This window comes from Erithacus rubecula, assembly GCF_903797595.1.
Source record: "Erithacus rubecula genome assembly, chromosome: 9".
Classification (NCBI taxonomy): domain Eukaryota; kingdom Metazoa; phylum Chordata; class Aves; order Passeriformes; family Muscicapidae; genus Erithacus; species Erithacus rubecula.
In genome coordinates this window covers 34,618,042-34,632,467 of record NC_136660.1, presented here as the reverse complement: position 1 = coordinate 34,632,467, position 14,426 = coordinate 34,618,042, and the positions used below count along the sequence as shown (strand labels likewise).

At 59.8% G+C, this 14,426-nt stretch overlaps 1 protein-coding gene across 2 annotated transcripts in view; it reads right to left on the bottom strand.

Moving 5' to 3' along the window:
• Nucleotides 1-13,162, bottom strand: part of INPP5A (inositol polyphosphate-5-phosphatase A) — a 164,015-nt gene extending 150,853 nt beyond the window's left edge. The window contains exon 1 of one of the 2 annotated variants that reach the window (XM_079311993.1): nt 12,709-13,162. In XM_079311993.1, the coding sequence (XP_079168119.1) occupies nt 12,709-12,783 (75 nt within the window). In that variant the 5' untranslated portion in view covers nt 12,784-13,162. The remainder of the gene's footprint in view (nt 1-12,708) is intronic. The other variant, XM_079311994.1, reaches the window with a different exon arrangement.
• Between the last annotated feature and the right edge of the window lie 1,264 nt (nt 13,163-14,426).

Here is a 14,426-nt window from a genome sequence, read left to right as displayed (position 1 = left end):
GTCAGCAGCTCACAGCCCCCCAGGGCAGCCCCAGCTGAGGGTCAGCAGCTCACAGCTCCCCAGGGCAGCCCCAGCTGAGGGTCAGCAGCTCACAGCTCCCCAGAACAGACCCAGCTGAGGGTCAGCAGCTCACAGCTCCCCAGAACAGCCCCAGCTGAGGGTCAGCAGCTCACAGCCCCCCAGAACAGACCCAGCTGAGGGTCAGCAGCTCACAGCCCCCCCAGGGCAGCCCCAGCTGAGGGTCAGCAGCTCACAGCCCCCCCAGGGCAGCCCCAGCTGAGGGTCAGCAGCTCACAGCCCCCCCAGGGCAGCCCCAGCTGAGGGTCAGCAGCTCACAGCCCCCCAGGGCAGCCCCAGCTGAGGGTCAGCAGCTCACAGCCCCCCAGAACAGACCCAGCTGAGGGTCAGCAGCTCACAGCCCCCCAGAACAGCCCCAGCTGAGCTCAGAGCCCTGGACAGACCCAGCTGAGGGTCAGCAGCTCACAGCCCCCCCAGGGCAGACCCAGCTGAGGGTCAGCAGCTCACAGCTCCCCTGGACAGACCCAGCTGAGGGTCAGCAGCTCACAGCTCCCCAGAGCAGCCCCAGCTGAGGGTCAGCAGCTCACAGCCCCCCAGGGCAGCCCCAAACACGGGGAGAATCCACAGACTGAGAATTACACTGGAACCTTTGTGCTCCCTGAACACAGAGATGTGACAGCTCATCTCCCTGACAGGCAGGAAGGGCTGACATCAGCACCACAGCACACACTGCTGCCACAAAGCAGCCCTAAAAATCACCCTAAAGGAAGAGTACAGCAACGGGGCTTGGGGATTTTACCTTCAGCTGCTTGCCAGGTTCAAAACAAGCAGAGTATTAAACTTGCTTTATCTTGAAAATAACACATTCTGCTTGAGAAATTAAAAAAAGGTCTGATCTAGACGTGCTTGCCCTAAACACTGCTGAGGTACCAAAACTTGGTAAAAACCCAGGAGCTGGCATGTTTTCATTTCCCTGTCATCTCCAGTACAGAGCTCTGGGCTCACCCTCTGCTCCCAGCAGCTTCCCCAGGAAAGGCTGTTCTCAACCCTCACTGCTGGAATGTCTGGGCTGAGTCAAGAACAGCGACTTGGGAAGAAAACTGAAATAAAACCCAGTGCACAGACACTTGAGAAAAAAACTGAAATAAAACCCAGTGCACAGACAGCACACAGGGCTCCCTGTGGCCAAAGACTGAAGGGGGCCTTGCCAAGCAAGGATGGCAGACATTTCAAAAAACATTCAATTAAACAAAATTAGGTAGAGCAGAAATGGCACATTGCCTCCTTTTCTTTGAGGCCAAATCCAGTGCTGCTGTTTGCAAAGAACACTCGAGGAAGTAAACAAGATGCAGCGATAAATTCCAGTGAAAGCTGGAGACACAGCTCAGTGAAAGAGGCACAGTCCTCTCCCCTGGGCTCTGCAGGTTTTCAGAGGAGCAAAGGGCAGTGTGCAGAGAGGACACTCCAGAGCTGTGCCCCCAGCAGCACAGCAGCTAATGGGGACTCATTAATTACCAATGAACTGCCATGCAAACACCAGGCAGAGCGCAGGCTGATCCCAGCCCTGGTGGAGGGAGCAGCAAAGCTGCAGACAGGCTCTGCAAACCCAGCAGGAGCCCAGGGCTGAGCCCACGGGGCACCTGAGCTCTGCCCACAGCTCTGCCCTGCCACGGCCTTGGGCATCTGCTCTCTAATTCTTCCACAAGGTAAGACACCCACTGTGCTCCAGCTTCTGCACCAGGCACTGAATTTTGAGGAGGTTTCACAAACAGTTTGTTTTGCCATATTGAGATCTTGTCTCCTCAGCACACACTATCATTACAATGCATTTATACTGCCAGTTGTACTTGGGGCTCTCCAGGCACCATAACGTTAATTAATCACAAATACTGCCTGAGCTCAGTTCACTCTTTGAGATCCCTAAACAGCCAGCACATCTTGCAATATACTACAGAAATACTGATGCAGAGAGACTTTGTTTGACTTTCCACTGCCCAGTAAACCACCGGGAGCAGCAGAGTGCCCCGACCATGGAGACATGGAACCATGGAGCCCTGTCCCACACCCTGACCCCATCCCCAGAGCCCCTGTGCCACACCCTGACCCCGTCCCCAGAGTCTGTGTCCCCCACCCTGACCCTGTCCCCAGAGCCATGGGGCCCCTGTCCCACACCCTGACCCCATCCCCGGAGCCCCTGTCCCACACCCTGACCCTATCCCCAGAGCCCCTGTGCCACACCCTGACCCCATCCCCAGAGCCCCTGTGCCACACCCTGACCCCGTCCCCAGAGTCTGTGTCCCCCACCCTGACCCTGTCCCCAGAGCCATGGGGCCCCTGTCCCACATCCTGACCCCATCCCCAGAGTCCCTTTCCCACACCCTGACCCCATCCCCATCCCCAGAGCCCCTGTCCCTCATCCTGACCCCATCCCCATCCCCGGAGCCCCGCACAGCCCCGCAGAGCCAGCCCCGGCTGGGGAAACAGCAGCAAGGCTGATCCCACCCAGGGCTGAGCTCTGGGATTCCCGGCACAGGGAAGGGAAGGGTCTGAACCTGCCCTGCTGCCGACGGCACGGCACGGCACGGCACGGCACGGCACGGAGCCGGGTCCTGCCGGGACGGGACAGCCCGGGACAGCCCAGCCCAACTGAGCCGGGTCCTGCCGGGACAGCCCGGCCCGGGACAGCCCGGTCCTAGCCGGAACGGGACAGCCCAGCCCGGGACAGCCTAGCCGAGACCAGCCCAGCCCAGCTCATCTCGGTCCTGCTCGGGACAGCCCGGCTCATCCCGGCCCAGCCCGGCTCATCCCGGTCCAGCCCGGCTCATCCCGGTCCGGTCCAGCCCAGCCCGGCTCATCCCGGTCCAGCCCGGCTCATCCCATCCCGGCCCAGCCCCGCAGAGCCGCCCTGCGCTGTGACACGGGCACTGCACAGGAGCGCACCTACAGCACACCTGCTTTCCCCTATCCCGCGGTGCTATTCCCAGCTCTCAGCACCAATCCCGCCCCAGCCAGGCCCGGCAGCGCTGCAAACGCACAGCTAAATGGGGAACAATCCCACAGGGGTAGCAGCTCCTCTGCTTTGGAATCGCTCCCCAGCACGGGCTGCGGCTTCACTGCGGGGTAAATGCCAGCAAACCCTGCTCACCCGCTGCCCCCGCTGCCCCCGGCACTCGGAACGCGCTTCTGGCTCTTTCCCACTCCTAAAGTAACCGGGAACAGGGAGTTTATTTGCTACTGAAACGTCAACAGAAAAGCAAACAAACAAAACCCATCGGAGCTGCGAGCCCGACTTGGAGATCCCCGTTCCCACACACTAAGAGGGCACGAGGAAACTTTCACAATATTTAGAGACTGTGCAAGCTGACAGACAACATGCATGGTTTCCCTCCAGTTTTTAGGAAAGCATGCACACGATCCAGTTCCTGGACCAGTCACTCTGCAAAGCATCTGGAAATGGTCCACATGCACAACAAATGCAGATAAGGAATGAGGATTTGCCACAAAACAATGAGCACAGGAGTGTTCTGTCATCCCTGGCAAGCGCTGGAAAGCAACAGGCAATGGCACCAGCAACAGGGACAAAGCCAAGGGAAAGGTGTGCAGTGCCTGGTAGAGTCACAGAAGGTGGTGGGGCTCTGCAGGTCCAGTCCCTGCTCAGGCAAAGGCTCCCAGAGCCAGGAGCTCAGGGTTTGTCCAGCTGGTCCCCAGTGCCCCCAGCAATGGGCACACCACAGCCCCTGCACCTCCCGAGGGCCCTTCCTGAGTCAGCAGCTCCTACCTGCTCAACAGGCACTTTCATCACAACACAACACTCAGGGATTCTTTTTAAGAAACACAATCAAATCTTGCACTGAAACTCATCTATTTATCAAGGGTGTCTCCCTTCACCTGACTGACAAGTTCTGCCTTCATCCATGCTGGGAAACCGCTTTCTGCTCACCAGCCTGCAGAACAGGCAGGTCCACAACGTTCATGTGATTCGGGAAAAAGTGGGAAAGGAACTGCAGATCTTTCTTTTCTGAGATCAGTAAAAGGTGCACGATGGTCACAAATAACAAACAGTTTGATATTTAGCAAGGAGAGCTGAGGAGAAAGGGGTTTGTTTCCTTTTTGCTAAAAGGCTGTCCCACAAGACAAATGAGAACTGGCTGCAGAGCCTGGTGAGCAGTGGAGTCCAGAAAAACAACACTGCCAGCTCATGAAAATAAACTTGTTTTAGCAGAAGATTTTTGGGTCACATCCAGTTCTCTGAAGTGCGCGGGTTGATCCCATCACACTGTCCCACCCAGTTCTTGACTTCTTCATGTGCCTGGCGGCATTTGAAATTAAAAATGCATATAAAAAATACCCAAACAGTTTTTCAATTTCTTCCTCCAATAAAAAGCACAATAAGAATTCTAGATCAAAAATTTCACTCTGAACAGATGGTTTTTAAAAACATTTTGAACACTTTCAGGTCAGGGACACAACCAACCAATGCTCTTGTCAAAGGGAACCTTTTTTGTGCAAAGGTGCTGCAGTGCTGGACCCAGTGACAGCTGTCTGCCCAAGAGTGAACAGAAAGGTCTTCTCTGCCAGAGTCTGAGAACAGCACAAATTCTGTCCTTAAATAAAAATCCTGAAGTAATTTAAACAGAGCCAATGCTGGCTGATGGTGCTTCACAAGTACAGGATTTGTTCAAGTGATTTCTGTGCCATTTCATATTCACTTGACACAGAGCTCAGCACACAGTTCTGGGCTGCTCCTACAGGAAAACTGGTTTTGCTTTCCCAAAAGGATTGTTAAAGCCTCTAAACTCTGAGAGTTTGCCACACCAAGAAAAGAATAAAGCTTCCAAACAAGCTCCCAGCACACCACTTTAAAGGCTTTAGTGAAAGAACTGAGAATGAGGTGCTGCTCCAATGCTGTGTGCTCTCACTGCTCACCCACCCCAGTGCCACCAAGACACATTCAAGCATTCCAGGACAATTAAAAACTTCTTTTCAAGAGTGCAGTGGAAAATGGAAGGCAAGGAGTGAGCATGTGGAGGCAGCTCTGCCCCAGGCAAAGTACAACAAACAGGTTCTGGATGCTGGGCCCCCCGGCACCCAGAGCCCGTGAGAATGAGAGCAGGCCTGGCAGCAAGGGCAGGTTCAGAGAAGGTGACGGTATCCACATCCTGCCAGCAGTGTCTGTCACCTCAGCAGAGCACAGAGCATCTTCCCTGCCCCTGCTCAGCCCCACAGCTCAGGGAGCCGGCTCTGCTCTGAGCTCCGCAGGCCAAGGGGCTCGGGGGACAGGAGACCCCCAGCTCTGGCACCTGAGCCCCTGCAGCAAGGCAGGAGCTGCACCTGTGCTGCACCTGTGCTGCTCTGCCTGCGAGCACAGCTGAGGGAACAGCCCACGGCCACACCTGACTGCAGCTGCAGAGCCCTGCTCACCTGCCAGCACTGCGGCAGCGCCAGCCCCACCCTCCAGAGCATCCTGCAGACCCTCCCCTCCACACCCCTCCCTTCCCCATCCAGGCAGGGCCGGGATGCTGCAGACACATCCCTGAGCTGGGGTCCGTGCATCACAGCCAGGGGCTCGGGAGGGCTGCAGGGAGAGAACGCCCAGGGGTGAGAGAGCCACGCCCCAGGGGAGAGAGAGAGCCACGCCCCAGGGGGGAGAGAGAGAGCCACGCCCCAGGGGGGAGAGAGAGACAGCCACGCCCCAGGCGGGAGAGAGACAGCCACGCCCCAGGGGGGAGAGAGACAGCCACGCCCCAGGGGGGAGAGAGACAGCCACGCCCCAGGGGGGAGAGAGACAGCCACGCCCCAGGGGGGAGAGAGCAGCCAAGCCCAGGGGGAGAGAGACAGCCACGCCCCAGGGGGGAGAGAGACAGCCACGCCCAGGGGGGAGAGAGACAGCCACGCCCCAGGGGGGAGAGAGACAGCCACGCCCCAGGGGGGAGAGAGACAGCCACGCCCCAGGGGGGAGAGAGACAGCCACGCCCCAGGGGGGAGAGAGACAGCCACGCCCCAGGGGGGAGAGAGACAGCCACGCCCCAGGGGGGAGAGAGACAGCCACGCCCCAGGGGGGAGAGAGAGACAGCCACGCCCCAGGGGGGAGAGAGACAGCCACGCCCCAGGGGGGAGAGAGACAGCCACGCCCCAGGGGGGAGAGAGACAGCCACGCCCCAGGGGGGAGAGAGACAGCCACGCCCCAGGGGGGAGAGAGACAGCCACGCCCCAGGGGAGAGAGAGACAGCCACGCCCCAGGGGAGAGAGAGAGAGCCACGCCCCAGGGGGAGAGAGAGAGCCACGCCCCAGGCGGGAGAGAGACAGCCACGCCCCAGGCGGGAGAGAGACAGCCACGCCCCAGGCGGGAGAGAGACAGCCACGCCCCAGGCGGGAGAGAGACAGCCACGCCCCAGGCGGGAGAGAGACAGCCACGCCCAGGGGAGAGAGACAGCCAGCCCCAGGCGGGAGAGAGACAGCCACGCCCCAGGCGGGAGAGAGACAGCCACGCCCCAGGCGGGAGAGAGAGACAGCCACGCCCCAGGCGGGAGAGAGACAGCCAGCCCCAGGGAGAGAGACAGCCACGCCCCAGGGGGAGAGAGACAGCCACGCCCCAGGCGGAGAGAGACAGCCACGCCCCAGGGGGAGAGAGACAGCCACGCCCCAGGCGGGAGAGAGACAGCCACGCCCCAGGCGGGAGAGAGACAGCCACGCCCCAGGCGGGGAGAGACAGCCACGCCCAGGCGGAGAGAGACAGCCACGCCCCAGGCGGAGGAGACAGCCACGCCCAGGCGGAGAGAGACAGCCACGCCCCAGGCGGGAGAGAGACAGCCACGCCCCAGGCGGGAGAGAGACAGCCACGCCCCAGGCGGGAGAGAGACAGCCACGCCCCAGGCGGGAGAGAGACAGCCACGCCCCAGGCGGGAGAGAGACAGCCACGCCCCAGGGGAGAGAGAGACAGCCACGCCCCAGGCGGGAGAGAGACAGCCACGCCCCAGGGGCTCACCTGTGCTGCAGGGAGAGAACGCCCAGGTGTGAGAGCCACACCCAGGGGTGAGGGACAGCCACGCCCCAGGGGCTCAGGTGTGCTGCAGGGTGACAGCCACACCCAGGTGTCAGGGACAGCCACGCCCCCAGGAGCTGCTGGAACCCCCCCAGGGTACCAGGAGAGAACAGACCCTGTGCACCTGCACAGGTGAACTGCCTTGCTGAGCTTTAACCTTCTGCTCTCCAGGATATCATTTGCTACAGCTGACTGACTCATGAGGATGAGTGCTTAACAACTTGAAGACATTAATGAAAACCATCAATTATATCTGACTTCAAATATCATGTAAGAACAATGAACACTTTTGTTTGCTTTGCTACATGCTTTAACTTCAAGCTTTGCCAGTAACAGGAAAAGTGTTAGAAATTAAAGTGATTAAAGAAAAAATTTACATTTTAAAATTGTGTGCAAATACTGATAGTAGTGCCAAGAGTGTTGAATAACTACTACACACCATTGGAAGAAAAGAAGCCAAAGTAACATTTTACTTTTAATACTTGCTCTTCCCCAGAATAATGATTATTGCACTTAATGTGACCTTCTCCACAACACAAAAAATAACATATTTCCATGGGAATTCCAGCAGGGGAAGATGCCACAAGGACTAAAGGGCTCTGACAGGCCATTCAAGCAGCCACTGAAGTCAGAGGGTTCTGTTTTCCCATGACCACCTCCTGTTCTCCACAAAGGGTAAAATATAGTTAGAGAATATGGAATAAAGTATTAACCTACACCACACAGATGGATTTTGAGAGCTTCCCATACTGAAGGGATACAACTGGCTTGCATCACACCTGACTTGTTCTGTTTTTTCCTTCCAATTTCAGGTGAGAGTTTGGGGGCAGAGGACAAGGCAAAGCCACAGCCAGAGTGGCTGAGCCTGTGCAGGGTGGGGGAGACACTTTCCAGAGCCACACCTGAAGCCAGTTTGTCTTCCCAGGTCCTTCAGCCACCGGATTTCCTCTTCCCACTCAGCCCAGCAGTGCCCACAGGCAGCAGGGAAGGATTTCCAAAGCAAAATCCCTGGCCAGCATCAGGCTGCAGGGCACACAAAGCTGGGACAGCTCAGAGTTCCACCTCCTGCTCAGGGGTGCAGAGTGCAGTCAAACCAGGAACCCTCCACAAACACAAACAAGTGCGGCAGAAACTGAAAGGAAAACACTCGAGTCTGCTACAGAAAACCAAACAGACAGAAGGGCAACAATGCTTAAAGAGTAACAGAGCCCCTCCCACAACAACATAAAAACCCAGAAAGCAGCGCCAAAGCAGCAGAAAGTAGAAAGCACAGAGAGCAGAGTCAGAGACATGACAGAGCAGTGGGAAGACTCACACAGCCTCAGGTGCTGAACACACCTGCAGCAGCAGGGAGAGAGCAACAACCACCTCAGACAGCAGCTCACCTGCACAGCCAGGGCTGCCCTCACCTGCCCTGCAGGTGACACCAACACTGCCTGGCCCTGCCTCAGGGCAGCCAAACAAACTTCTGACAACTCACAATGAATCAAACACCCCTTGCACTCAGTCCCATAGCTGTAATTTGAACTGGGGTGCCTTGAATTGCAACATGCTACTCCAAACGCTTATTTAGAAATCAAAAACCTAGCTAAATACATTTCCCATCCTAACACATTTGAAACGTTCCATTAAATTCAAATATTTATTCATGGGGGAAAAAATAGAGAAAAACAAAATGAAAGCCAAAAAACCTTTTATAGTTATCAGCTAATACCAATACAGATGTCCAATACCAAAACAAACTTACACCCACTGCTTCAGAATCAGAAAATCAGCATCAGACGTGATAAACAGAGACTACACTGTGATCACCACCCATCAGAAAGGCAGGTTGTTTGGAAAAATTATTATGGACACTATTTCTGCTTCAAATTCAACTGACAGACTTCAGCTTCTAACAGAAGTAAAGAACACTTCATGTTCATATTCAGAATTAGAGAGTAAATGATTCATAATAATAGTACAAGCAGGGTGACAGAGGAAGCCCCATGGCTGCCTGTGTGTGCTGTGTGGACAGGGACACTCACCCAGGGTGGAGGTGAGACCCCCTGGCAGGTCACTGCCCCACCAGGCCAGGCTCTGCAGAGAGCAGGGCAGCACTGCTGAGCCCTTCACAGCCCTGGGCACTCCTCCCCTCCTCTTCTACACTAATAAAATAAAGTGTTCTGGAAGCTTTTACCTCCCTTGGCATCCCTGCACACCTCTTCTGACTAAACCTGTCCTGACAGCTCAGGAATTGCACACATCCAGTATGAAATGGGAGGGTTTTGGAAGCTCTGACCCGATTGAGGCTCATACGCTGCAATTTCAAAGACAACTGGAACAAAGGAACTGTTTTCCAACCCGGGGAGAAATGTCAGAACCTGTACAGGTGCGTCTGCTGGGCACCTCAGAAATCCTCTCCCTAAAGACCTGCACGGAGACACTGAGCCAAAAGAGATTGGCAGAGTCACCTGGAGTCACACCTGGTTCCAGGTGTGAGCACCAGGAGCTTTTCTAGTGTTTGAACCTGCACCAGACACAGCACAGGGCAACAGAACTGGGGCAGCCACAGGAACAGGAGTGCAGATCCCTGTACCTGGGGCAGGCACAGGAACAGGAGTGCAGATCCCTGTACCTGTACCAGCCACAGGAACAGGAGTGCAGATCCCTGTACCTGGGGCAGGCACAGGAACAGGAGTGCAGATCCCTGTACCTGGGGCAGAAGCAGCCACAGCTCCCTCCTGCACTGGCCATGAACTGAGGGAAGCTTTGTCCAGGCCTCACCTCCAGGGTCTGTCACAGGAAAAACAGCAGCACTGTCCAGAGACAACTGAGCAGAATGAAGGGGATATAGCAGATTGGAAACAAAAACAAAGGACATAAATTAAACATCTGTACAGCAAAAGCAGCACAGTGCCAGGCAAATGGATTCTGTGCCCAGCACTCAGCTCATTGCAAGGCAGGTGTGAAATTCTGTCACTGCAGAGAGAGGCAAAGGAAGCAAGGAATCAGGGAGGGAGAGAAAGAGGGAGGAGATGGGATCACAGGTTTGGGTTGGAAGGGACTTTTAAAGATCACCTAATTGAATTCCCCTGCCACAGGCAGGGGCATCAGAGGAGAGGGAAAAGAGAAAGAGTGACTCATGGGTAGCCTGAACTCCATCTTTTTTTACTGTGCATGCTGTGACAAAACCAGGAAATGCTCCTATAGGAAGAAAAGCATTAAGTGCTTAAGTAAACACAAAGATACCAAAAATCATACACATTTATATTCATGAGATGCACATATTCATGTAACTTGGAAGAATATTTGAAGATCTAATACTTCATTAACATTTTTAATGAAGCAGCAAAACTACTAGAGGAAAGAACAGAACCCAGCTCAGTCCCTCCTCACTTTGCCATGTTTATTCATGAGCTCCCAGGTCACCACTGCAACAGGCAGTTAGTGAATGGGGACGGCTGGCAGGAGCAAACCCATGTGTTATCATAACCTGCTTCTGGCAACCAGAGAGCAAAAAAAGCTATTTTCTGCTCTTTGTAAAGTACAGGCAGGTCAGCAATGCCACAGATCTAGGAAGAACTGTCCCACCAGGCAAACCTCCTACCAAAGGAGCTATAATATATATAATCATATAGCTATATATATAGCATCATATAGCTATGTATATATATAGCATCATATATATATATATATAATTTAAAGCTATAAAATGCTGGTCTCAAGAGCATTTGCACACACAAGTGCTCCCACAAAACACACCTGGAGTGCAAACCATGCTGCTGCCTGAGAGCAGCCCTCAGGAGCACCTGGAGAGGGGCAGGCAGAGCAGCCTGTCAGGGGCACCTGCCCAGGGCTCCAGGTGGGAACGCTCCCCAAGCAGGTGGGGCCCCACGGGAGGCAGCAGGGCTGTGTGAGCGTGGGGTGCCTGCAGCACTCAGTGCCACACTGCCCCAGGTCTGCACACCCCACCAGTGCAGCGTGCAATTACGGATCACCCACTGACTCCAGAAATAGAAAACCCGAGTTAAAGGAATGGCTAGTGGTTTCCCAGCCCAGCTCTGGCACAGTCCATCAAAGCAAGCCCTTGTGCAGGACTGAAACCATTCCAGTCACAGCACAGAAACCTCTTCCTCGGTGGCAGGGGAAGGGCCAGCAGGCAGAGCAGCCACTGACAGCCCCCGCACACATCTGGAGAGCCAAGTCCCCAGGGCAGCCAGTGCCACCCTTCCCGCAGCCACTGACAGCCCCCGCACACATCTGGAGAGCCAAGTCCCCAGGGCAGCCAGTGCCACCCTTCCCGCAGCCACTGACAGCCCCCGCACACATCTGGAGAGCCAAGTCCCCAAAGCAGCCAGTGCCACCCTTCCCGCAGCCACTGACAGCCCCCGCACACATCTGGAGAGCCAAGTCCCCAGAGCAGCCAGTGCCACCCTTCCCGCAGCCACTGACAGCCCCCGCACACATCTGGAGAGCCAAGTCCCCAGAGCAGCCAGTGCCACCCTTCCGGCAGCAGTGCGACCCCAGCAGCCGGGCAGGCAGCCCCGGTGCTGCAGCACAAGCACAGCCCCGGTGCAGAGCAGCCCCTCCGGCCCCCAGCCCGCACTGACACCGCTCCCAGCGCGCCCGGTTCGGTTCCGCCGCCGCACAAACCCAACTTCTCACGGCGGGTCTGGTCAGAACTGTGAACTGTGGCACGGGAGAGCCGCGGATGGCGAGAGGGACAGCAGGAAACGGCTGCGGCTGACACCGCTCCCACCGCGGGGCTCACAGGCTGAGCAGCTCGGTGACACCGACGTGTCCCCAGAGCAGGGAAAAGGCAGGAGCCACCTGCGGAAACCCCGCCGAACACGCCGGCATCACCCAGACATACACACTGCGTGCGCCCAAGGCCACGGCCATCACCAGGAAATTAACATTTTCCCAGCGCTCGTTTAATACAAAGTGACACGCTCGAGTGTGAAACTAACTGTGGTGACAACATAAAAGGCAACTTAACTTCCTGGACTACAGCTGTTACAACCCAAGTGGGAACCGTCAGAAAGTGACAAAAGCAAAGCAGACTCTGAAGACCGGACCAAGCAAGCCCTGGTCAGTGCACCCCGGGCTCTGAGCAAAGCCCGTCCTAAGCCACAGCGCGGACCCCGCTCCGGCCAGACGCGCCGCGCTTCACCAGAGCGACCCGGGACACGCTCCGTCCCGCGGGCCCGGCGGCTCGGGGCAGTCCGGGCTGCGGGACCGGGCCGCGCTCAGCAGCCCCGCACCGAACCGAACCGGACCGCACCGAGCGCTCCTCGCTCCGCCCGTGCCCGCGGCGCCTTTTGCCGCGATGAGAAACGCTCCCGAGGCTTGTCCTCACACCGCGCCGCACACAAATTACGCCGCATTTCGGTGTCACACCGTGCCCGAGGCCGGGAGGAGCGCCGGGAGGCGGGCAGGGCGCTGCGGGCGGTGTCACACGGTGTCACCGCGGGGACAGGGCACGGCAGCGGCGCTCCCAGGGCTGTGCCAGCAACCCGCTCCCGGCCCCGGCAGAGCCCCGGCCCCGGGCTCGGCAAAGAGCTCCAGCCCCGGCCCCGGGCTCGGCAAAGAGCTCCAGCCCCAGCCCCGGGCTCGGCAGAGAACCCCGGCCCCGGCCCCGCGGCCCCGCTGCCCGCGGTACTCACATCGTCGAAGAGCGAGCCGACGTTGGCGGTGACCAGGAGCACCCCGGCGCCGGCCGCCGCCGCCTTCCCCGCCATGGCGCGGGCGGAAGCGCGGCCGGGAGCGGCGGCGCTGCGGGGAGCCCGGGGGCGGGCGCGGGGCGCTGCGGCGAGCGGGGCGCCGGGCCCGCCCCGTCAGCACGGCGAGAGCTCCCGGCGCGGGCAGCCCGCGAACATCCGCGCCCCGCGGGGCCGCGCTCAGCGCTCGCCCGCCGCCGCGCTGCTGCTGCTGCTGCCGGGACGGCTCCCGCCGGCGGAGGCTGGCGCCGGGCCGCGGCGCATGGCAGGGCGGCGGTGCCGGCGGGGCGCTGCGTGCGGGCCGTGCGGGGCTCGGCGGGGCCGGTGCGGGCGGGTCCGGGCGCTCGGCGGTGCCGCCGCCGCTCCCGGCTGTGCGGGCGGGCGGGCGCGCCGGGATAGCGCTCTGCGCGCGCGACGTCACGGCCGCCTCGCGCCGCTCTTAAAAGGGCAACGCCAGCCGGTGGGGCGCGTGCCCGCCCGGCGGCGCCGTCCCGCGGCACGGCACGGCACGGCACGGCACGGCCCGGCCCGGCCCGGCCCGGCCCGGCACGGCACGGCACGGCCCGGCACGGCACGGCACGGCACGGCGCGGCACGGCCCGGCCTGGCACGGCGTGGCACGGCCCGGCCCGGCCCGGCCCGGCACGGCCCGGCACGGCACGGCACGGCACAGCACGGCGCGGCACGGCCCGGCCCGGCCTGGCACGGCGTGGCACGGCCCGGCCCGGCACGGCACGGCACGGCACGGCACGGCGCGGCACGGGTGTCCCCGGTTCCCCGCTGTACTGCCCGGCCCGGCCCGGGGTACACAGCAGGTTCCGCGCGGGGCCGCTCCCCCACGGCCGGGCGGGCCCCGCGGTGCCCAACCTGCGCGCAGCCGGGGCGCGGACGGGGCGGGGCGGGCGCTGCCGCCCGCGGGGAGCGGCCCCTCCGGCCACCCGGGCTCTGTCCCCGGGCTCTGTCCCCCGGGCTCTGTCCCCCGGGCTCTGTCCCCAGGCTCTGTCCCCGGCTCTGTCCCTCGGGCCCTGTCCTCCGGGCTCTGTCTCCAGGCTGTGTCCCCGGGCTCTGTCCCCGGGCTCTGTCCCCCGGGCTCTGTCCCCAGGCTCTGTCCCTCGGGCTCTGTCCCCCGGGCTCTGTCCCCAGGCTGTGTCCCCGGCTCTGTCCCCGGGCTCTGTCCCCAGCCTGTGTCCCCGGCTCTGTCCCCGGGCTCTGTCCCCCGGGCTCTGTCCCCCGGGCTCTGTCCCCCGGGTTCTGTCCCCAGGCTGTCCCCCCGACTCTGTCCCCGGGCTCTGTCCCCGGGCTCTGTCCCCCGGTCTCTGTCCCCGGCTCTGTCCCCGGGCTCTGTCCCCCGGGCTCTGTCCCCGGCTCTGTCCCCGGGCTCTGTTCCCAGGCTGTGTCCCCAGCAGCGGGGCTCCCCGTGTGCGGTCCCGGCCCCGGAGGGCGCGGTGCACATGGCGATGGGGCCGTGCCGAAGGGGACGGGGGCGGGGGGCGATGCTGGAGCAGCGAACGCCCCTGGAGCGGAGCCGCGGCTCGGGGGTCCGTGCAGAGCCCGGGGGTGTCTCCCGCAGCTCAGGCGGCCCCCGCTGCGGGAGGAACCTGCCCGGTGACTGCCGGAGAGCCCCGGGCAATGACCGGTCAGCCAGTGCTGCCCTGCCCGTGGCTC